General features: G+C 48.4%; 2 protein-coding genes across 3 annotated transcripts in view; one reads left to right on the forward strand and one right to left on the reverse strand.

Moving 5' to 3' along the window:
* HNF1A (HNF1 homeobox A) overlaps positions 1 to 15541 on the reverse strand; it is a 29329-nt gene extending 13788 nt beyond the window's left edge. Inside the window, exons 1-3 of the mRNA XM_053280484.1 lie at positions 15091 to 15541; positions 2895 to 3094; positions 57 to 243 (exon numbers count right to left, since the gene is read on the reverse strand). Coding sequence (XP_053136459.1) covers positions 57 to 243; positions 2895 to 3094; positions 15091 to 15425 — 722 coding nt within the window. The 5' untranslated portion in view covers positions 15426 to 15541. The remainder of the gene's footprint in view (positions 1 to 56; positions 244 to 2894; positions 3095 to 15090) is intronic.
* Positions 15542 to 15867: 326 nt separating this feature from the next.
* SPPL3 (signal peptide peptidase like 3) overlaps positions 15868 to 24690 on the forward strand; it is a 40186-nt gene continuing 31363 nt past the window's right edge. The window contains exons 1-2 of one of the 2 annotated variants that reach the window (XM_053280485.1): positions 15868 to 15991; positions 19882 to 20026. In XM_053280485.1, the coding sequence (XP_053136460.1) occupies positions 15883 to 15991; positions 19882 to 20026 (254 nt within the window). In that variant the 5' untranslated portion in view covers positions 15868 to 15882. Of the gene's footprint in view, positions 15992 to 19881; positions 20027 to 23523; positions 24061 to 24690 lie in introns of those variants that run through there. The other variant, XM_053280486.1, reaches the window with a different exon arrangement.

The raw sequence follows: 24690 nt of genomic DNA on the forward strand, positions 1-24690 counted from the left end.
AGGTGCTCCTCTGTCCATCAGTGTGCTAGAAACAGGTACCCCACCACCCCAGTCACCTGTTGCATTCCTCTACCAAGGCTTCCCGTTCCTCTTTGCTTGGATTCTTCTGCCTCTCGTAGGCCTGGAAGAGGATTTGCTGTGAAGCCGGCCCCCACTTAAAGCGATTCCGTCTCCCCTTCTTGGCTGGTAGGTCGTCCCCCATGCTGTCTTCCACCATGATGCCCTGGCCAGCGTGGGTGAATTCTGGAACCACAACATGGGGAGGCCAGAGGTTACTACCCGTGTTCTTTCACCTGCCAGTCAAGGTCTCCCAGAGCAAGGATTCTCAACATTGGGTCCCCAGATGTTATTGGACTTCAACTCCCATAATTCCCAACCAAAGGCCATTGGGGCTGGGGATTATGGGAGTTGAAGTCCAATAACATCCGGGGACCCAACATTGAGAATCCCTGCCCCAGAGGATCCAGGTAGGAGGAGGCACATAAGTTAAATGAGAAGCGTATGTTACATTCATTGGCCCTGGTTGCATCTCTTGTGATTTTCCTCAGCTGCAAAAAGAATAACTTGGAAGAAACAGGAGAGAGAGCTGGGCACCGTCCAGTCTTTTGCATCTTCCTAGTGTAACGACCCCCATACCTTGTGTAAACGGTGGGGGGATGTTTGAGACTAGAGACTTTAGAAGCAGGGCTCAGGCACCTTCCTTCCAGTGTTCCCTGTAACAGGGATTTCCAGATGTTGTGGACTACAGCTCCCAGAATCCCCAGCTGCAATGGCCTTTGACCAAGGATTCTGGAAATTGTAGTCAACAACATCTGGAAATCCCTGTTACAGGGAACACGGCTTCCTTCCTCTCTGGGGCATGGAGAGGAATGACTGATCTGAGCCTCACAGCTCCACAGCACCACCTTGACAGTGGCAGGAGAGGGAACTGCAGCCAGCTAGCTCAAAAAGACTCAGGTGACCTGGGGACCCTAGCAGGTCCTTCCTGGCCCTGTATAAGAACTCTCGTGGTCTTTAGGCTCTCCAGGCTGAGCTTCTGTCTGGACAAGACGGGCTCTCCCTTGACCTGCCCCACACTGCTCACCTCAGACCCCGCTGGGTCCTAATTGCTGAGGCACAAGTTTCCTCTTCACGTTTACATCCCCAAAGGCTGTGTCAGAATCAGGATTGATTGCCCTGTGTTTTTGCAAGATAAATCGTCCTCCTGGGTGTGGATTCTGACTGCAACAAGCAAGCCTAGCTCAGATACCTCCAGCAGGGATGCAAAGCCAACCTACCTACAAGCGGGTATCTCTGCTCTGCTTCTGTCTGGTGACCCCGCATAAAGATCAGCTGAAAAGCAGTGAGGGTGGAGCTGTGAATCGTACAGAGATCCAACGGGCAGCCTCCTCTGTGGAAGGGAACTTTGGATTCCCAGAAACTTTCAGTTACTGGATTAATGTGTGTCTAGTGTGCCAAGGCACTCTGCCTAGCCCAGCTGCTGCCGAATACACAGGGACAAACGTACTCAAACTGAGCAGTACACATATCAGAAAGGGGTGCCCAGAATCTCCCGTGATGTCACTGAGGACATCTGGTCTGCCCCGCGGTTCTTGCCAGGGCAGGAAATGGTTACAACAAGTCCTAGAGTCTGGTCGAAGCCAGGGATTCTCAACGTTGGGTCCCCAGATGTGATTGGACTTCAGTTCCCATAATCCCCAGCCCCAGTGGCCTTGTGGATTATGGGAGTTGAAGTCCAATAACAGCTGGAGACCCAACGTTGAGAATCCCTGGTCTAAGCGGCACGTGATACTTAACTGATACTTAGCTGAATCGAAGCAGACCTTGAATCGAAGCAGACCTCGGCGTGGCTGGTGCCTGGGTGGGAGAGACCCAAGTATGGGAGATACCCAGAGACCTTTGGGGGAGAGGGCTGTAGCTCAGTGGCAGAGCATCTGCTTCGAATGCAGACGGTCCTGGGTCCAATCCCTAGCAGCATCTCCAGGTCGGGCAGGGAAAGGCTCCTGCCCGAAAACTTTGGAGAGATGCTACCAGTCCAAGTAGGCAGGCCTGAGCTAGACGGACCAGTGGTCTGACTCTGTACAAGGCAGCTTCCTATGCTCTTAAATGGCCTTATATTGACTCAGGCCACTGGTTCATCTAGCTCAGCACTGTCCGCACGGGCTGGCAGCAGCTCTAACTCAGCATTGTCTACACTGGCTGGCAGCAGCTCTCCGGGGCTACAGTCCCCCAGCCCTAGATATCCTTGGAAAGGATATTTAGATGCCATGACTTGTCTATACCTACAGAGATTAGAATCGTTCGGAAAATGGTTTTTCTCATGACACTCGATGGATGCGAAAGCTGGACTTTGAAGAAGCAAGATAGAAAAAATATTGACGCTTTTGAACTTGGGTGCTGGAGAAGACTTTTGAGGAGACCATGGACAGCCAGGAAAACAAACCAATGGATCATAGAACAAATCAATCCAGAATTTTCACTCGATGCACAAATGACCAGGCTCAAACTATCCTACTTCGGACACATTATGCACAAATCCAGCTCCCTTGAGAAATCCATAAAGCTGGGGAAAGTGGAAGGAAAGAGAAGAAGAGGACAACCAGCAGCAAGGTGGATGGACTCGATGACGACAGCCATGAATGCACCACTGAGAGACCCTAAAAGCCAAGCGGAAAACAGATCCTCCTGGAGAGAATCTATCGACGTGGTCGCGAAGAGTTGACACTGACATGACGGCATTTAATCGATCCGTCGATCAAAAACCTGGAGATGCCACCAGGGATTTAATCTGGGACCTTGGTCCTGCAAAGCAAGGGCTCAGCGCCATCTTGGATCTGCCTTTGCTCCGTGCTGCCCCCTGGAGAGAGACAAGACCAGCTGGTTGCTGTACTTACGCTGGGCCACTTCTCGCTGCTTGCGGACGTACCAGGTGTAGAGGGCGGCTCTCTTCTGGGTCTTCATGGGCGTGCCTTTGTTGAGATGCTGCGAGAGATGGGACTGATTCAAGCCAGTGGTGTCCACCACTTCCCGTTGTGGGATGTTGTGCTGCTGGAGGTAGGACTTCACCATCTTAGCTACCCGCCAGGGATCTTCTCTGGAAGGAACAGAAAGAAAACGCACGGCATGGAAAAGAGAATATTTCTTCTCAGGTGTAAGAAACCCCAACCAATGGCATTTCGTGTACGTAATGAGCGCAGTGAAAGCAAAGCTGGACACATTCTCCTCCTATTTAGTACTAGCCTCTTGGGGCTTTTGAACATTCACAGATTATTTTTGGTGCCAAACCATTGTCATGACCCTGGATCTAGGGCCAGAAGCGACTCTAGAACAACTAGTTTGGGGGACCAAAGGGGTGCTAAAGAATGTTATTAGTACTTTGCTGGGCTTTAAATTCTTATGGAAGTTTTTCACCCCCGGCTTTTAGTTTGCATCTCCTCTCGTATTGAGGTGTGCCTTCACATATCGCCCAAATTTACTCCGAGGTCCCTGCCAGCTATCGGGGAACACCTCACACACAATTTGGGTTTTTCATCGTGCATTCGAGTGTAGCCTGAGGTCGGGAAATTTAGGACCGACAAGCGGAAGTACTTGTTCACACAGTGCACAATTGATCTATAGAATTCTTTGTCATGGGAGGTAGTGATGGCCACCAGCTTGGATGGCTTCAAAAGGGGCTTAGACAAATTCATGGAGGGCAGGTCTATCAATGGCCACTAGCCTGGTGGCTGTGGGCCACCTCCAGCCTCAGAGGCAAGATGCCTCTGAATACCAGTTGCAGGGGAGCAACGGCAGGAGAGAGGGCATGCACTTACCTCTTGGCTGTGGGATTCTCAGAGGCATCTGGTGAGCCTCTATGGGAAACAAGATGCTGGACTAGATGAGCCATGGGTCTGATCCAGCGGGGCTGTTCTTAGGTTCTTATGTCTATGTTCCCTTAGAGCTGTCCTGGGTCTGTACTTCCTGGGATTTGAACCAACACCTGGCTCCTGCCTCCATGAAGACCCCAGCTTGGCCATTGACCCTCCTCTTGGAATACGACAGCAGCGCCCTCATAATTCTGGATTAACTTGGCCTTGCAATGGAGCAATCTCTCCCCCCCACTTTTCAAAATGTATGCTGACAATTAATAGGCATTTTATGCAAAGCATCAAATAGGTGGCGTCTGTTTTTCGTTTCCAAAACTGGGAGTAGCCGCAGATGGGTGGATTTAAGGGTGGTGCTTCTCAGGCTGTGTGTGTGTGTGTGTGTGTGTGTAGCTGCAACAAGGTCTGGAGGGTGGGGCCTTGAGGGCTGGGTGGGTAGTAACTCGACAGGTTTCCAAAGACAAACAGATAACGAGGACAAAGTTCATACCTGCTAGCTCAGCTCACACCTCTTTATTTCTCCTTCTGTTGCCTACTACGTGGGTTTTTCCAAAGCAGTTAGAGCACGGGTTTTCGAGCTTGGCCCTGCAGATGTTGTTGGACTACAGCTGCCAACATCCCCAGCCTTTGGCCATTGTGGCTGGGAATGATGGGTGTTGTAGTCCAGCAACATCTGCAGACCCACGCTTGAAAATCCACAAGCTGTTCCTGAGACATTGTAGACCTTAAATAATTCTTAATCCGCTTGAGTTTGCTAAATGACCTCTCTGCAGAAGCTACTGTTGCTGGAATTGTTAATAGTATTCTTAAACTAACACAAATATTTGGAAAACAGGTCACAAAGTCTGTACTCTGTTAACAAGTTCAATAGATCTAATGGCTTTAACTGTGCATTTACAAAATTTGCTTTATGTACTGAGGGAAATTTTGCATTTCTTTTCCAAAATCATGACCGTTAAGGTCAGCAGGCTATTGCTCTGATAAAGATAAAGCTTCTCTCTCCACATCACTTTCAGATGTGGTGAGATATTTCCACAAGAAATCAAATCAAGAAATGAGATCTATAGATAAGCTATGAGCTCTTGCAATAACGTGTAATATAGGTTTCATTTAATACTTTGGCTCCCGGGCCCCCTTTTGGACCCGTAGTCCAAAAACATCGGGGGGGGGCAAGTTGAGCAGGCCTGCACTACACCATGCTGACAAACGGTTGTCCGTGGATCACCAGTGGTCCATGAGCTCCATCCCGGTGGTCCATGGAAGTACTGTAGAACAGCTGAGAATGTTGGTGATCCACTATGCACTTTATTTTATATGATTTATGTGCTTTGATCTGTAGGACAAAAAAAGGTTTTTTTGGGAGTCCACTGATGGGACCCCATTAAACTGGTGTACACACACACACACACTTGAGAATCTCTGGTGACATACTGAGCTAGATGAACCAAGGGTCTGACCCAGTAGATGGTAGTTTATAATGATGGAACTACAGCTCAGTGTTTGCATGCAGAAGGTCCTAGGTCCCAGGCTTACTAAACAAACAAACAAACAAACAAACAAACAAATAAACAAACAAACAAACAAACAAACAATACAATAATAAAATAAAATGCTAGATCTGGTGGTACAGCCCTGATCCAGGAAAGGAAAGGTTGTGCCATCGAGTCGGTGTCGACTCGTGGCGACCACAGAGCCCTGTGGTTGTCTTTTGGTAGAATACAGGAGGGGTCGACCATTGCCTCCTCCCGCGCAGTATGAGAGGGTGCCTTTCAGCATCCTCCTATATCGCTGCTGTCCGATAGAGGTGTTTCCCATAGTCTGGGAAATATACCAGTGGGATTCGAACCAGCAACCTCTGGCTTGGTAGTCAAGTCATTCCCTGCTGCACCATTAGGTGGCTAGTGGTATGTTGCAGAAAATGCTGGATCCGGTGGTACAGCGGCTAGCCCTGATCCAAGCAGGGCAGGAAATATACATTTCATAAGGGGACAGAGGAGGAACCCAATGGCATGAGGGAAATGTGTTAAACATTGGTTTAAATGTCTTCCTACCCCCCAGATCTGCTGTCTAGCTCTATTTTCCACTGTTCTGTTGCTGGTCAGTGACCGAATAAACTTATCTCTCTCTCTGTTCTGTTGGTTTTGATGATCATTGATCATTGTAATCATTGTGTTTAATTAGTTAATTAATTTCCTTTCTTTTAGACATTTTCCCCCTGTTCCTCCAGCACACTGCAGCCGAAGATGGCTTAAAATAAAAAATTAACATATTTATTATCCTCAGTGATTGTTTTCATTGCTCGAATGCCTTGCATTGAAGGCGTTGCCTCAGATTGCCTTGAACGGGGCAGTAGAATATCCATTCAATCATAAACAATGAGGATCCAGCCCTGAACCATGATTTCTTGTCATCTGCCTTGCGCACACAGATGTTACATATCACCTGTTGAGCGGGTTTTCTCAAACTCCATTCTGCAGGTGGTGTCGGACTACAACTCCCATCATCCCCAGCCTTCAGCCATTGTGGCTGGGATGATGGAAGTTGCAGTCCAACAACATATCGGGAATCAGGTTTGAGAACCCCCGAAGTAGGGGATAGGAGAAGATCTGAGGCTTATTTTGAGCACTTGTGCTTTGCTCCGTTCCTATTGCTCATGACGCTGCCAGCGGTCTTTCATGGTCATGCTGGCTTTTTTGTGTCCACTAGGCCTCCGTTGCCTAGCAACAGCTCCCCTAATTCAGAATTATCCCTCCCTGACCCCTTTACCCCCTTCAGGTCCATGGTTGCACCTCCACTTTGGTCTTCCCTTTTTTTGCTAGATTCTGAGGTGGCTTTTTGAGGGCTTTCTCACCTCCCTTTTGTTACCTGAACAATAAGTAACCCAGGTAGTTAGTTATAAACTCAAAGGGAACAAGGGCCTGGTTGATAATTTATAGCAGCATCTCAAATTTAAATGGTAAGTAAATATCAAGTTGTTAGCATTAAAAGGAAAACCCAATCCTGAGAACTGGGAATGTGGCATTCATGGGGGCAACTTCTCAATGTTTCGTTCCTAATGCTCTTTTTTTTTTTTTTTTTGCAGAAATAATCTCTGCTTTCCCCTTCAATTCATCCCCCTCACCTCCTTTCCCTTTCTTTCCCCTGCTATTCCCGACCACCTCCCTCAGCAATAGAGGACGGCTGGTTTTTAAGAGTCCCGTCCTTCGTGCAAGAAGGACCTTTGATCCCTTTGAAAACTAATTTGGGATTCCTGCACTGGACCAGGCCTGCATCCCGACCCTTCAGATCACCACCAGTATCCACCGTCACGCTTGGTCTTTGACCCTGGAGGCTGCAACTTTGTTGATTTCATTGAATAAATTGGACTTGGAAGGAAGGAAGGTAAGAATAGCCTCCAGCAATCTTTTTCTCTATTGAATTTGGCCCTCTTTGAATTGAACTCGCCTGTGCACTATCTGAAACAACAGAAGCGATGTTGCAATCCCATCCCAGGGCCCCAACAGTAATTGCCATGATCAGCAAAAAAGAAGACGAAGAAAGAGAGAACGACCATGAGGAGGGACTTTTCATGCACGTTCCCCTCCCTGCTTCCCTTTCAGAAAATATGAGTGCCACTCCCATGATCACCCTGCCTTTCCAAATACATTATCTTACGATTGTATATATAATTCCCCTCCATTTCTTTGCTTGGCATTTTTCTTGACAGTGAAAGATTTTTCTTACATGCTCTAACAGCAAAATAATTGACATTAACTGCTTTGCTCGCAACAGCACCAGAAGAATCTTAGCAGCCCCATCCCAGGCAGTTTTAAATGCCTATTTAAATTTAAATCCATGGGCTTAGATGTGCATAACTCTGAATCCTTGTTTTGTTTTCATTTTGCTTAACATCCTGAAGAAGAGTTCTGGAGAACTCCAAAGATTACCTACTACTACTCGGTGACATCTTGGTTGGTCCTCACAAAGGACCAACTTCTTTTGGCTTTAGGAATCTGTAGTACAGTGAATTGCAGACTATGGAAACTCTCTTTCCACATTGGTCTGTCAGTGTGGAAAGGAACCCCTGAAGATTCAAAGGAGTGTTTTGGGGTACACACTAGGGCTTCACTGTTCTCTGAGTGCATGTATGCCCTTGAAGGTGCCCGGAGCTGAGAGCTTCCTTGAGGCTGCACAGTGCAGTAACATTAATAATGGTGAGCAAGCAGTCTTTCAATTGTCCACCATTCCCAATCTTCTCCTTGAAGAATACTTTATAAACTTCTAAGGAAACCTGGGTTCTGTGGGAAACTGCTTGAAACCATTGCAGTAGCAGGCGAACAGCCTCTGGAAGGGACAGAGTTGAGTCTTCATCAACTGTGTCTCTTCTGAACAGGGGCGTAACTACAATGGGGCAAGGGGAGACAATTGTCTGGGGGCCCACTGCCGGGGGACACACAGAGGAAAGTCACATGACTGACTCCCCCAGCTGCGCACCCGCCCGGGCTTCCTTCAGTTGTATGCATCCTCCGAAACTGATGTGAGTGTTAAGACCCGGAGCTACCAGAACAGCAGGTCTTTCTCTAGTACCATTCAATGACTTGCATCGTCCACAATTTACAAAACCTTTTAAAAAATAATTTAGGATGATGTTCTATTGTGGCACATAGGCTATATGTATATAACTTTTACTATGCTTTTTGTGACCACTATTCAGCCTCATTTAAGATTTCTTTACTTCATGAGCTGAGCTTCAGTGAGGGGGGAGGGCATTTTAAAATCTTGTATCTGGGCCCACTCCAACCTTGCTACGCCCCTGCTTCTGAAGGCTGTTAATTCAGTTGAAGACGAACTTCAATTAAGAAGGGACACAGAAATGGGATAATTTCACCTGAGAAGGAAATAGCTACGTGTAGAAGCCTCAATGGTTTCCTTTGCTTCGCTTAGGAGATGGCTTAAACTCCTCCTCAGAGATTAGATTTACTCCCCTCACCAATCAAATAGGTGGCCTTGACTCCCTTCCCCACCAGGGCAATAACCAGTTTCACTATGCCAAATCTGTTTATTCCCCATAAATATGTGTGGAGCTAGTTCTATTTGAACCTGGGTTGGTTCGATCTTGAACTGCACACTACCACCCCCTGCAAAGGGTGCCAGTCTGAGTTTGAACCAACTCGATCCTGGTTTGAATTGATTATGTTCTGAACTAGTTAAGCGGTTAAGAGGCACCCCTCTTAACCGCTTAACTAGTTCAGAACATAATTCTAAGGAAACCTGGGTTCTGTGGGAAACTGCTTGAAGCCACTGCAGTAGCAGGCAAACAGCCTCCAGAAAGGACAGAGTTGACAACCCACTTGTAAAGGAGAATCCCCTTTACTTTACTTTACAACCCACTTGTAAAGGAGAATCCCCTTTACTGCTAATGGAGGCCAGGGAGAGGGAGAGCAAGAGGGTACCTTACCACCAGAATCCTCACCGGATTCCCCTTTACAAGAATACTCCTCAAAATGAAACAAACCAGCTCGGAACTGGTCCAACCTGGTTTGACTGTTGAACCGAACCGGGGGCCGGTTTGACTCAAACCAGCTCAAGGTCTAGCGGTCCGGTTCGAATTCTAACCGAACCGCCGGAATCGGTTCCGTGCACACCCCCAGTTCCCCACCCCACAGACCTCCTTGTGGGTGGAATGGCCTAGCTGAGTCCAGCTCCCTTTTCTTTGTGGGATTCCTTTGTGTGTGTGGGTGGGTGGGGGAACCCACACTCTGCTTAGGGTGTGGGAAGGAGTTATTCAGCTGTGAAACCCATCCAGGTACTTTCAGCATGAGCAGGGCATGTTCCGAGGCCAAAGTCCAAACCGTTTCAGTTGTTTGAGCAAGCTAATGACATGGAATGAAGCACGTGTTTACTCGCCGATGGCCCTCTGGAATATGGGGCAGAGTGTAGCTAGCGGCAAAACAGAAAAGCCCCTGGAGAGAATCCAGAAACAGGCATAGAGTGAAAGGAGGCTGCTGCTGTTGCAGGCCACAGATCCGGATGTCCTCAAGAGTAGAACAAAGATAGGACCTGTGGGCGGGGGGTGGAGGGACATGTGGGGCACTGCTATGCTTTCCCACATCTCCCTGGGGCTTGTGCAGCACCACTTCCTGGGGGAAGGTGCTCATTCTCTCACGTTAAGTCCCCATAATGTTTCTGTTGCATCCCTGCAAAGATAGGCATTTTGAAGATGTGGATTGGGAAACAGGGATTAGGATTGTTTTCATATCCTCTAGATCAGGGATTCTCAACGTTGGGTCCCCAGATGTTATTGGACTTCAGCTCCCATAACCCCCAGCCCCAGTGGCCTTTGGTTGGGGATTATGGGAGTTGAAGTTCAATAATATCTGGGGACCCAACATTGAGAATCCCTGCTCTAGATGGCCAAATCCATGGAGCTATATAAATAAGCTAGTCCACAGGACCATAAACTGGCCCAGCGTCATGAGCTGTGCACACTCGCAATTTCTGGCTGTGTGCAAGTCAAAACCTTGGTAGGAAGAGTGATTGTGTGGGAACTGGGTGGAACAGCTTTTTATCCCACCTCATTAAACAGCTGGGTGCAGGTGCTGGGTAGGATAGCACTGTCCTACCCAGAGCAAGGCTCCCACGTATGATCTCTTCTGCCTCCTCCTACCTAGGCTTTTACTCGCAGGCAATAAAAACCTTGGAGAGCACACCCTTCCCAAAGCTGGGTAAGACAATTGTCTAATATCATATGAACAGAACATTAGAACAGCCCATCTAGATCAGGCCCAAGGACTATCTAGTCCAGCATCCTGTTTCACACAGTGGCCCACCAGATGCCTCTGGGAAGCCCACAGGCAAGAGGTATGTGCATGCCCTCTCTCCTGCTGCTGCTTACCTGCAACTGGTATTGAGAGGCATCTTGCCTCTGAGGCTGGAGGTGGCCCATAGTCACCAGACTAGTAGCCACTGATAGACCTGTCCTCCATCTTGTGGCAGAGAATTCCATAGATTAACTATGCGCTGCACGAAGAATGACTTTCTTTTGCTGGTCCTTCCTGGCCTTCAGTTTCATGGAGAGGAGAGCTGGTCTTGTGGTAGCAAGCATGACTAGTCCCCATTGCTAAGCAGGGTCTGCCCTGGTTGCACATAAATGGGAGACTTGATGTGTGAGCACTGCAAGATATTCCCCTCAGGGGATGGAGCTGCTCTGGGAAGAGCAGAAGGTTCCAAGTTCCCTCCCTGGCAGCATCTCCAAGGCGGGGCTGGGAAAGACTCCTGCCTGCAACCTTGGGGAAGCCGCTGCCAGTCTGTGAAGACAATACTGAGCTAGATAGACCAATGGTCTGACTCAGTATATGGCAGTTTCCTATGTTCCTATGGGATGGCCCCTGGTTCTAGTGTTGTGAGAGAGGGAGAAAAATTTCTCACTGCCCACTCTCTCTACTCCATGCAAAATTCTAAACACCTCGATCATGCCTCCCCATAGTCGCCTCTTTTCTAAATGATGTCATCTTTTCTAAATGATGTCATCACAGTTAGTGGCCAAACATGTGTGTCTGTGCAATGTCGGTACCTTCAGATGCAAGTTTGAAGAGCTCCCTAAAGTCATTCTCCAGCTGTTGCTGGAATACAACCCCCGTCAACTCCAGTTTGAAAACTCCTGGTTACGCATAGGAAGAACTGAAGCATAGCAAGTTGAACTGCTGGTTGACATATTTTTTTAAGGAAAAACAGTAACTGGAGCACAGCAGACCAGCAAGAAGAGAAGGCAGTGAAGACAAATCTACCAAGATGGTCTAACTCTGTAGAGATTTTTTGTTCTTTGAGAACAACAAGATTTCCTTTCTTCCTTACAGCAAAGATTGTTGGGATAGTACAGGTACCGTATTCTATATAGAAAAGGGAGAGTAGAGGCCCACGAGATACACGTTTACATTTGTATCCCCCTTAGGAACATAGGAAGGTGCCATATACTGATTCAGACCCTTGGTCTATCTAGCTCAGTATTGTCTTCACAGACTGGCAGTGGCTTCTCCAAGGTTGCAGGCAGGAATCTCTCTCAGCCCTATCTTGGAGATCCCAGGGAGGGAACTTGGAACCTTCTGCTCTTCCCAGAGAGGCTCCATCCCCTGAGGGGGATATCTTACCATGCTCAAACAACAAGTCTCCCATTCATATGCAACCAGGGCAGACCCTACTTAGCTAAGGGGACAAGTCATACTTGCTATCACAAGACCAGCTCTCCTCCCTTCCTCCAAGGCATCCAGGATACACAACAAGGTTCTTCCTGTGTCACAACCCGCCTGCAAGGTAGGTTAGGCTGAGAGAGCGTGACTGGCCCAAGATCTCCTAGTGACTTTCATAGCTGAGTGGGAACTATGCCTTCTCTGTCTTAGTCCAACATCCTAACCACTACACTGCACCTGCTCTAGGCAGGGGGTTCTCAAATGGGTCCTCAGGGTTTTTTTTGGACTACATTGTCCATAAACCGCAGCCACAAGGGCCAGGGATGTTGGGAGTTGTGGACCAACAACATCTGGGGATCCAACGTTGGGAACAGTGTTCCTTGTAACAGAGATATCTGGATGTTGTTGACTACCATTCCCAGAATCCTCTGCCAAAGGCCATTGCACGTGGGGATTCTAGGAGCTGTAGTCAACAACATCTGGAAATCCCTGTTACAGGGAACACTGGTTGGGAACCCCCTGCTCTAGATACATGTCTGCTCTGGATGATGGCATGAGCTTGTCCCATTCTGCAGAACTAATCTGCACTGGATTTCTAGCGCTAAAGCACCATGGCTACAAGCGTGAGTTGCTTCGATTCTGTTCCAGATCTCCCACCTGCCCTTAATTCACTGGGAGGCTTTAACTGGAGTCTCAGCTCTTCCTTCTGTATGAAGGTCATAGTAATGCTGACCTACTTTGCAGGGTTGTTGTGAGGATACTGAGAGAATGTACGTAGAGCGATCTAGATGCTCAAAAAGCACTCTCTCAAGGTGAAGTGGTGGTGGTGGTATGCATTTTGCAGGAGTCGTTAGAATTCGCTATATTACACACTGGAACAAGAGGTCGTTGGCATTCAAGAGTGCTGTGTGAATGTGCCCGCGACATTCCTTTCCAAAACCCAACAGGTAGATCCTGCCCCTTTCCCTTTCCCCATCCATAACAAGAGGAAAAGCGGACAGGTGTTCTCCTGACCCTCGTGGCTTCCCCAGAGAGGAGACACCTGATAAATCATCAGAAGTTAATGATCAAAAAGCTTATCTGAGCCTTTTCGTTTATAAATTTATAAGACAAAAGAGAAATAATAAAGCCACTGGATAATTAGTAACCAGCCAGGTCCTGAGGCTCTGGAAATCAAACAGACCCTAGATCTCAACACAGAGCCAGGGAGAAAGGTGGGGTGATGTGTAGGCATGGGTCAAGGGATTCAGGGGCTCTGGAGGTGAGCCCTCGGGAGAGACAGAAACAGAGCAAGAAGATTGGGGGGAGAGGGGAAAGCAAAAGGCACAATGGCGAAAGATGGGCGCAGAGTGGTGAGGCCTCTCTCCGTCCTAACCCAGGTAAGAGTTGGCACCATTATAGACTCTTCCTTTGCTGGTATTGGGCTCAGAAGAGAAAGACCAGTGGTTAGCAGAGTTGAATGGCTTCTACAGCCTTGCTTGGTTATTGCGGAGTTCTGGACTTGATTTGGATTTGTGTGGCCATCGTGTAGGATTTCAGCCCCCACTGCAGAAAGCGCCCACTAAACCGTCTGCTCTTCAAAGCAGGCCTATTGCGTTAAATGTCCCACTTCTGAACTCCGGATTAGATTGACATTGCTGCCAATGGTCTCTTCCCTCCTGAAGCAAATACCTGGTGGAGCGATATATATTTATATATATTTGCTGGGATAGGGCATGAGAGAGGAAAGAGTTAAACCACTTCTCCCATGCCGGGGCTTCCTCCAACCCAGATCACCCCACTTCAAGGCTGCTATTTTAAAAGGAAAAGGAAAAATGCAAGGCAAAACTATGTGTTGAATGTATTATGATGTGGGTTAGCTCTCTTGAAAGGCTCTTCACAGATTCACATTTTCACAGGACGGGTTTCAGAAAATCAAAGCTCATGTGTATCTCACAAGATGTGTATCTCGGCTCTTGTGTATCTGTACAAAGAGCCTTCTGACAGGAACAGCCCAAGGAAATGATCCGAGCTCTGCCATTTAGGAGCGAGCTTAAGAACCATTTGACTTGGGGGGGGGGAGGGACTAAATTGTTAAATGCATTATGGATAGTAAAGGCAGAAATGAGCATTAAAATCCCAGAGTAATAAAGTCCTGGGAAATTACAGGAGCACTTTTAAGACAGATGGCTGAAATCAGCCATTTTCGAGAGAGATTAAAGTGTACAATACAGACGGCTTTAGAAAACAATGGAGAGGGCTTCATCTGAAGGAGGTGAAATAGGTGAATGGTTAGCAATCATCGGGTGACGCTGAACTACAGTAAAGTGAATTTAGTTGCATATTTCTAAATAAATGTGTGTGTGGTGGTGGGATGGGGGGGATGATGACGTTGAGGAGGTAATCATACACCTTCTGGAAAGGATCATGTGAATGTCCAGGGAATTTCATGCATTTCAGAGGGTGTAGCAAGACGGCTTTAATATCTAGGCAGAACAAGGTTCCAACTTGAGTCCCCAGCTGTTGCTGGACTACAACTCCCATCACCCCCAGTCACAACGGCTGAACTATTGTGGGGTAACAGGAATTGTTGTCCAGTTTGGAACCCTAGTTTGGGAACCCCTTAGAAGTACTTCAAGACTGTGGATGAGGTATGGAAGATTTCTAACCCTGAAGGTGTTTTTAATGCCCTTTTATACTTCCGCAAATTGAGGATATTGGGTTGAGTGTCCCCACCCACACCCCAGGCTCTTCTTGTCATCCTGAAATGCGGACAACTCTCAACGGATCTGAGAGAGCTCCAGCATTTCTCCCTGCCTCAAATAAGCACTTCTTAACCAAACAGGGCCTTGTGGCACCCTGTTAATTTGTGACTGAAACCTTATTTGTCAACTAGGTTTCCTACTACATTTTAAAATGATCAATAGGAGGCAGAGAGCATTGTTCTGTCCGTCTTGTTTGACAGTTCTGGGATTGACAGAATTGTTGAGCCTTTCGATCAGCTGTGAACCTGACAGTGCTAGGTAGGCTGAGAGAGAAGAAAAAACGAGAGAAGAACAACAAAAGGCCACAGGTATCCTTACTGTAATAGCCTCTCCACTACGGCTTTCTGGTGAGCAGCCTCTTCTGGACTCAGGTTTTCCAGCTCCTTCATTATTGGAGGAGTGAAATCTTCTCCATCATCGGAGGTTTCCTCTTCAGACATCCTGGACTCCACCATCCCATTGGCGAGAGCTGGGATTTCCGTGCACGTTTCTCTCTTCTCTGCTTGGATCGTGCAGATGGGCCCCAGGCTGTCGCCATGGGGTGGGTAGGGGTCCTGCTCCGTCAGAGCTTTGATGAGGGTCTCCTTGCTCAGCCCAGACTCCAGCAAGGCTCCCAGAAGCTCTACCTGAAGATGAGTCAGTTTGGAGACCATGGTTCTGGGTCGGCTTTTTTTCTCTTCTCGGGCTAGAACTCACGCCTTCAATGCGTTCATCTCCGGCACCTTTTTTGCGACACCATGTTTCGGTAGTCGCACTGCCTGACCGTCAGCAGAGTAGAAATGGCAGCGGAACCCGCCTTTGCAACCCCCACCCCACAACAAAACGCTAAGCCAAAAAAGGAGGAAAAAAAGCTGTCCCAGACCCCCAACAACTATCCTGAGTCAGTGCTGATAAAGAGACCCTCGCCTATCTGTTTACATTGGAGCAATGCAAATCCTCCAAGGTTCATATTTATCTGTGTGCTTAGGCAAGTTGCTGAACTTTGGACTTCGGCATTGCACCAGCAGTTCACAAAGTGCGCAGAGAGGGAGGGAGGGAGAGAACACGGAGTGTTGTTGGTTGTGGGGGGTGGGAGGAAGAAGAGAGAAGAAGAGTCGATCAAGACGCCAGATGGATCAGGAGACAAGCAAGACCAGAGGACCATGGGTTTTTGTGCACCTACTGAAGAAGAAGGTTTCAGTTTGGCAAGAGGAGGTTATGGGGAGCATCTCCAAGAGAGGTAAGCTTTTGTTTCCTTGGGGGTATTGACAAGGATGTCCCCAGATATTTTAGGAACACAGGAAACTGCCATATACTGAGTGAGACCATTGGTCTATCTAGCTCAGTATTGTCTTCACAGACTGGCAGCGGCTTCTCCAAGGTTGCAGGCAGGAGTCTCTCTCAGCCCTATCTTGGAGAAGCCAGGGAGGGAACTTGAAACCTTCTGCTCTTCCCAGAGCGGCTCCATCCCCTGAGGGGAATATCTTGCAGTGCTCACACATCAAGTCTCCCATTCATATGCAACCAGGGCAGGCACTGCTTAGCTATGGGGACAAGTCATGCTTGCTACCACAAGACCAGCTCTCCTCTCCTTTTGGTGCTGGGCGTAGTGCCTTCAAATGGCACTTTCCTGCTATTTCACATGGGTCTACTGAGACGTTCTCTTCTAAGGCCCGTTGTGATGAACAACAACTCTGCAAAGCCATAACTGTGGTGGTCCTGGTGAATTGCGAACCATGACTCGGGTCTGCCCGTCTCCCCCTTTGCTATGTTTAATGACACCCCAAATCTGCTGACTCATAGCAGAGCCAGATTTTCTGTCTGGTGTCTCTTTGTTGTTACTCATGATGATCTCTTATAGTTTTGGCTTTGTTCTCTTTTACGAATACACACATATTATATACTGCTTTTCAACAAAGGTTTCCCAAAGGGGTTCACATAGAAATAAAGTTCAAACGGCTCAAATGGCTCCCTGTCCCCAAAGAGTTCCCAATCTAAAAAAGAAATATAAGATAGACACCAGCAATTATGCTGGTCTTGGACCGTTATAAAGATGATTGATTGAGAGACACCAGCAACAGCCACGGGAGGGATACTGTGCTGGGGATGGATTACAAATGTTATAAATCTTGTGGCATCTTAAAGGCTTCTTCAGGGGTAACCAACCTCAGGCCATCCAACTGTTGGACTACAAGTCCCATCACCCACACCTGCAATTTATTGGGGATGATGGGAGTTGTAGTCAACAGCTATAATCTCTAGGGGAGCCAGTGACTAGAGTAGCTGGTCTCATGCCTGTAACATTTAAATTTGCGTGTGAGAGAGGGAAAGGTGGCAATTTTGGCCTTCCTGCAGATGTTGGACTACAACTCCCATAATCCCTGACCCTTGGCACTGTGTCTGGAGATGATGGGAGCTGTAGTCCAAAAACAGCTGAGGTCCAAAGTTGTTGAAGCTGATGTATATATTAAGGCTGCCCTATTAAAATTAATCTGGAGAGGGAGGAGGGAAAACATGCTTGTCTTTAACAGAGTCAAGCAGGCAACGTAATCCAAGAGATGGCTGTGGGTGTGTCACTTTTCTATGCAGGGCACATGTAAATGAATAGAAAGACTTAGCGGAGAGACCGGAGGGACGCCGACTGCGCCCATTCGGGCCAGCGTCTTTAACAAGGCACGCCTCACACTTTGTGTGTTTAACGTTTGTTTAAACAAACAACCAAACAAAAAACTCACAGAGGTTGGCGAGGTGGGCCCCGCAAAGGAGGTTTGTGGGAGCTCATGCGTAGGGGGGCCTCTCGCAGCTGGGGGGGGCGGTCTGGGAGGTCCAGGCACCCAAATTATTTTGGTGTGCCCCTGCACGGGAAAGGGCAAGACTGAGACTAAGTGAAGCTGCAAAATCAGAATCAAATCATGGGTAAAGGACCAACTGTGGCTACAATCCAAATGTTACCCTGTTCGTACCCTTAAGGTTACTTTGGGCCAGGGCTGTCCCTAGCGGTGTGTGTGCCTGGGGGTGAATCAGCATGTGCAGGCCCTCCTTAACATTTCGATCTAATATACATCATGTGTAAAACACGCACCCACAAACATACACGTTTGGGCAGCGGCGGAGCCATCATTGGACCAACGTGTTCAAAGAACTCGGGCCGCGCCCAATCAGGGGCCGCACCTCGCGGCCCTGTCACGCCCCCCCCCCCATGTCTGATGTCAGATGCGGAGGTGCTGGTTTAGCTTCCGAGCAGGGGCCGCACGGTGAATGAAAATGAAATAGCTCCCGGTGTTGGTGCCTTGCCTCCTAAGAACGGTGCTCCAGGCCCCTGATCATCTTGGTTTCCCTCTTCTGCACCTTTTCCAGTTCTACAATGTCCTTTTTTAGATGTGGTGACCAGAATTGTACGCAGTACTCCAGGTCAAAAAATGGGGAAATGGCGGGGGGGGGGGGGCGGCGGAGAAAAATGATGCATCAAGCACACCTCAGCCCAAGGACATTTGTCCCTCCACGTTCTATTCTAGTTATGCCCCCTGGCTATTTTTTTTGTATCTATATGAACGGCTGTTGCATACAACCCAGAGATACATCACCTCAAATCAAAGGGAGCTTCTTACCTCAAAGCAATTGCAAGTATTAATAGGCACTACTGACTGTCTAAATTCACGCAGCTGGTCTAAACTGTCTTGAACTGGGTGATGATTACTCTTATTCTTCTTTCTGCTTAGTTTTAATTAGTAACTGTAGGGTAGCACTAGTACAGGGAATGGAGGACCTGACCTTAAGTGGCACCAGAGGTTCCTATCTTGGGTCTTCAGATGTTGTTGGATTACAGATCACATCATCCTCAGCCACAATGACCTTTGACCAGAGTTTTCGTTCAGTCATATCTGGGGACCCAACGTTGAGAACCCCAAGGTATACCATCAAACAGCAGAAGGTGAATTCCTCCCCCCCACCAATAATTTGGCATGAACCTTGGTGTGTTACTCGACAGAGACCTTCTCTCTTCATGTGCCCTATTCCAATTGGCCCTTGCTGATTAAGGGGTGCACCGATAGCTTGGGGCCTCCCCAAATCCCAAAGGCAGCTATCGGTTCACCTCCCCTGCAGTGGGATGAAGACAACTTGCTTGGACTGATAAAAGCAAGGAAGGTTTTGCAGCAGAGATGGAGGACGGCTGTGTGCAGACCCTGGACTGCTCACAGCCAGCAGGTTCTCTCCCACACTTATTGCCTTCCCCGAAGCCCCAGAGCTGCTGGGCCTGGGGCCAATCACCCAATGTAGATCCCCTTCCAGTTAATTTTGATGGGTGTTAAAAGAGCTGGTCCTGGGGCAATCGCCCAGCTTGCCCTGCCCTAAGAACAGGTGTGAGAGCTGGTCGTTTTCCAGGTTACCCACTCAACAGTGGCAAAATGCTTCAGTTCGGGCAAATCACATTAGAAATGTAAACAGCAAAGTGCCCAGCAGGGGGAGCAGTCTTGCGAAAACAAACAACTGGATAATACAGCAACCTTTTAATGCTGGACATACATTATAGCAATAAATTGCAGCGAACAATCCGAAACAAGGCATCAAGATGTGGTCGACTGGCCAAGCATGATGATGCCTAATTTGCAGGCGGGGTGGGCTGGGCTGGGCTCCAAAGACCTTTAGGTCCAGGCTCCAAAATTACTTAGGTAAACCTCAGATGGGGAGAGAGGGAATCTACACTTCTGTCCTCTGGCCAGCCTAGCCACCCCTCCTAGATTATTCAAGTTTTACAAAGAACAGCCTCTAACTTTCTCACTTAAAACAAAAGGACAGATGCACCAAAAGGATAGAGAGAGACATCACCCCTCAAGTATCACACCTGTTCACCTTGTATATATTTAATCTGCAGAGGTCTTCTTAGCCTTGAGAGAGCCCCTAGGGATGTTAATTAAACTACTTCAGAGTAAGTGGTGTGAAGATTGCAGCTTCTGACCACCGCATCATTAGAATGTCTATATATTACAGGGTTCCCCGGCTCTCTTGGGAAAGATGCTGGAAAGGTTAACACTGTAATTACTATTATTATCATAATGATAATGAGTGGGATTATTTTGTCTACTTTCAATGCTGGTAAGTCTTGTCTGCTCTTCACTGGACTTTTCCTAGTGGGATGGTGTCAAGGCGAAGTCTCCCTGGCAAGTGGCAAACAGAGTCTTTCTCTCCTACATCAATTTGACACACCGTTAGAAATATTATCAAGCCGAAGTTTCAGATCTTGGGTATTTATGCTCTTGCTAGCAGTTGCAATTGGGTGAGTATTGTGTCTTTTTGTAAATATTATAATTAGCATGCTTTCTTTCATTTCCCCAAAAGGTATCTCGGCGGAGGACCTGACAATATGGAAATAAACGGAAATGCAATTAATTTATTAATAATCTGGTTTTCAACCAGTTAATCATCTAAAATTCTTTAACAGATTTCAGCTCTAAGTTTAATCAGCAGTTAAAGTGGATCCATCAGATATGCACCCTTCGGGGGTGGGAGGAACAAGCAAACAAAAAAGTAAACCAATAGAACTCGCATATAAGGAGAAAAGCAAAGCCAAACATTTAATTGAAAGCTTACAATTCCAGTCAATTCAAAGATAATGGATGCAGCACCAAAAGCTAAGATAGTCAAGCAAGTACAGTCCTATTCACCACGTACATCACATTTGCACAGCTTCTTCCTGCCTTTGTTGGGCAAGCTCACCTTAGAGTGATTACATTTGAGTGGAAATAGGTTTCTTTGTCTTTCGTGAAACCTGGCACCCTCTGGGTAAGCAGAAAGGCTTGGAAACTGCCTCAGGGCACATTTCGAGGTATATATACCTCTAGCCAAAGCATATGGTCTTGGAATCTGTTTGGATCACTATCCTATGGATTCTCATACACACAAGGTGTAGCCCTTCGCTCCTCACTGGTCCCCTGAGAGGAAGCTTCCTTGCCAACGTGCAATGGATGCACCAACTTACCTGGGAAGGATAGGTAAACTAACCTCTTGCCTTTCTAAATCTCCTCACTGCTTCTCTGCCTCCTTCCTGCTTCTCAAGCAATTTTCATGGCAAGCCTTAAGCCAGGGTCTTATTTAAGAGCCTTAGCCAACCTACCAGCCAATCAATCCTTTATTCCAATCACAGACCAGTGCAGTTTACAAACAGAAGCCCAACAAAATAAACCAACAAGGTTATGATACAGTGGTTAAGCATATTGATCAGCTAGAAATTTGGTTGGTTAAAAGTGGTTAAACACATAGATCAGCTAGAGACTTGTGTTTTGGGTGGTATACAACGACGTTAAATAAATAATAAATAAATAAATGGTGCTTAATGAACTCCTGCTGAATTTTACTGGCTATTAAACAGAATGTAGCCACATTATAAGATCTTGAATCATACTGGTCAGTAACAAGATAATCGAGATAAAAAGAATCTGTACAACCTGGATGACAGCTAATAAAGGGAGTTATATATTTATGCTGTCTATGTCGGTAAAATTGACAATAAAAGAGCACATGTGCCGTTGTTTCAATCTCTCCCGAGTTGCAGGGAGACGCCTTAGCCAACCTGAATTAGGACTTCAGCTAGATTATTTCTAGTATGACTCATAGTTCTAATATCAGCTAAGATTTATTGCCTTGCCTAACTGAACTTTTGCCTGCTGTACCCCCATTTGACCCTTAATAAAATATTTGAATTATGCTCCTGTCTCCCTGTTTTTCCAATACGCCAAATCTTGCTCAGATTGATACTGGAGCCAAACTGCTCCCCAAGCCGAACTAATTTCCACATTTTAAGCCCAAAGCATGGTTGAGGTGTCTAGCAAGCACGCTGGGGCAGTTCTAAGCTCTTGCTCAAAGACTTAGTGGGGGCAGCAGCAGGTCCAGCAGCGACGCTTACAGTTGTTTTTCGTGGGCCCGTTCCTGCAACCTAACACAGTACAACACTTTCAGACACTGCTGGACTGGGAAGAGAAAGTTGGAGACCCATAAGACTGGCCAACGAATGGCCTCCCAGGCAGGAGTTTGAGTTGTAAGAACTTGGGATTTTAGTAGCATTCGCTTTGAAGGTGCATGGCCATTTTTAATTCACCCCAACGCTGATTCAGCCGGAAGGGGAGTGTAGATATGGAGCTTGCCCTGAGCACGTACAGGATTGGTTCTGGCACCGCCGCCCAGGTCCAGAGACGAGCCCGTGAGATGGGTCCGGAGGAGACAGCCGAAGAGAAAACTTCTCACTAAGTCATGTTGAATCCATCCTGAGATGTTCCTTGGTGACAAACTAATGAGATGCACAGACTGCAGAAATGGCACATCCACTTGTTATGCCAGCAGCATCTTCTGAGCTAGTAAATTCAGCACTTCCAGTAAACCAGAAGAACATCAGAGCAGCAGTGCCAGAAGGAGGGACTGGTCTACTTTGGACACAATTTATTTCCCCAAGGCACAAAAAGACAGAGAAACCCACATGACAGTTTTAAAAGTAAACCTGACATTTGCACTTATCTACAGGAGTCGACACCGACTCGGCAATGGAGAGGAGAGCTGGTCTTGCAAGCATGACTGGTCCCCATAGCTAAGCAGGGTCTGCCCTGGTTGCATATGAATGGGAGACTTGACGTGTGAGCACTGGAAGAGATTCCCCTCAGGGGATGGAGCCGCTCTGGGAAGAGAAGAAAGTTCCAAGTTCCCTTCCTGGCAGCATCTCCAAGATAGGACTGAGAGAGACTCCTGCCTGCAACCTTGGAGAAGCCGCTGCCAGTCTGTGAAGACAATACTGAGCAACATGGACCTATGGTCTGATTCAGTATATGGCAGTTTCCTCAGTTCCTATGACGGCACAACTTTACCTTTACCGGCTGTTTTCAAATGTGTTGATCTGGCTTGGGGCCGGGTACCTGTCGGACCGCATTTGCCCATATGAATCTGCCAGGGCCCTCCGCTCATCATCTCAGGCCCTGCTAACGACCCCCGCCATTAACAGAAATCTAGCTGGCGGGGACTAGAGACAGGGCCTTTTCGGTTGTGGCCCCTCAGCTTTGGAAGTCCTCTCTGAAGTGCGTTGCCCTGCTCCCTCCCTCAGTGTTTTTAAAAGATAACGAAAAACACACCTTTGTAAGGAGGCTTTTTAATGCTCCATTATTATTTTGTTATATCTGGTAGGTTCTTTAGCTTGTTATAATGTTCACTTTTAATTTGAATCTAATAATGATTGCGGTTTTTAATCTTTTTTTAAAAAAAAAATTTTAGTTAATTTTATTACTTTTATTGTATCTGTGTCTATCTTATTGCTGTGAACCGCCCCAAGCAGGAGTGCACTGGAGGGGCAGGGTATAAATATTTTAAATAAATAAATAATAATGATAAATAAATAAAACAGACACACACTCACAGATATAATTTATTTAGCACCTTTTCATACCGCCCCCTAGGTAAATAAATAAATAATATCTTAATAAAATCTGCACTGAATTAAGACTCTCAGTGTTGACCTTCCTATTAAATGTATAATGTAATTTTATTAAGTATTAAACTGAGTTATTACATGACCCCTCCCCCTTCCAAAAAAAGAGAGGCAGAAGCAACAACTGCGCAGGCGCCAAAGCATCGCCCCGCCCCCGCGCCTCCATGTTCACCTTCAGCACAACAATGAGCGCTGGGGAGGGTTGGGTGGCGGCGCGGTGCCTTTAAGGCACAGGCGCGCGTGCGTGCGCGCCCGCCCGCCCGCCCGCGGCTCGGCTGCTCCGCTCGGCTCTGCCTCGCTCTTGCCCACCCCACCCTCCGATTCTTGCCCCCGCGTTGGCGTCCCACACGTGAGGCTGTTGTGGGCACGTGACGCACCGTGCCGTGCCGGGGCGCGTCGCGCCGTTGCGTGAGTGCGTGACGGAGCCAGGCCCCGCCTCCCCCCGCGCGCCCCCCTCCCCCTGGCTCGCTCGCTCCCTCCCTCCCTCCTCCGTGAGCGAGCAGCAGCAGCGGCCTCGCCTTCCGAGTTCGCCCCTCGCCCGCTTCTCGGCTCCCCTCACACGGCTCGGCCCGCCCGCTGCTCCGCGCCCGGTCATGAGGCCCGCCCGCCGGCGCCGGAGCGCGGCCCTGCAGCGCGGCCGTGGCTGCTGAGGCGTCGCCGCCGCCGCCTCCTTCCTCCTTCAGCGGGCGAGCGGGCGAGGGTCCCCCTTTCAGACAGCCGCCGCCGCCGCCATGATGGGCCGGGAAACGCAGCGGGGCCGCCGCTGAGCCCCGAGGAGCAGCCGCTGCCGGCGGAGGAGGGGGGTCCGTGGCTGCCGGCGCCATGGCGGAGCAGACCTACTCCTGGTGAGCCTCCCTCCCTGGGCCGGCCGGCCTACCTGACGGGGAGCGCGGAGGGGCTCCGACCAGCCGCCCCCGCCCCCCTCGGCGCCAGGGTTGCCAACTGACCAGGACGCAGCCCCCTCACTTGCTCCTCTGCAAGGGGCTGGGGTGGGGGTTGGGTCTGCAGGCTGTGGAGGGCACAGGAGCCACTTGGCCATCCCCAACCCCGTCCCTGGCCTGCGCTTTTGCCTGGGTTCCTCCCCCCCACCACGCTGGCGCAAGAAGCCTTTCCTTCCTTCCCTTGCCCGGAGATCCCTTCAGGCTCAAAGCTGCTCTTAAATAAAGCCACAAGCACAGCAACCTGTTGGGTGGTTGGCAGCCTTTTGAGTGGCCACTGCTTTGGAGCTGGCTTGTGTGCCTGCTCCTGTGCTGTATGCAGCGCCTTGACTTGCTGCCTTGGCAGGTGGTCAGGCAAGGGGCTGGTGTAATCTTTGCTGGCTCCTGTCTGCTGGGCACTCCCTCCCCCCTGTCTCCCAGGTCAGTTGGCAACCTAGCTGTGGCCCTTTGTGATTGTTCTCGGCTATTGTTCTTGGCTGCTCGTATTCTGGAGGTTCGCCCCTGGGAAGTGGAAAAGGTGTTTTGGGAATGCAGTTT

Source organism: Hemicordylus capensis, chromosome 15 (genome assembly GCF_027244095.1).
Source record: "Hemicordylus capensis ecotype Gifberg chromosome 15, rHemCap1.1.pri, whole genome shotgun sequence".
Classification (NCBI taxonomy): domain Eukaryota; kingdom Metazoa; phylum Chordata; class Lepidosauria; order Squamata; family Cordylidae; genus Hemicordylus; species Hemicordylus capensis.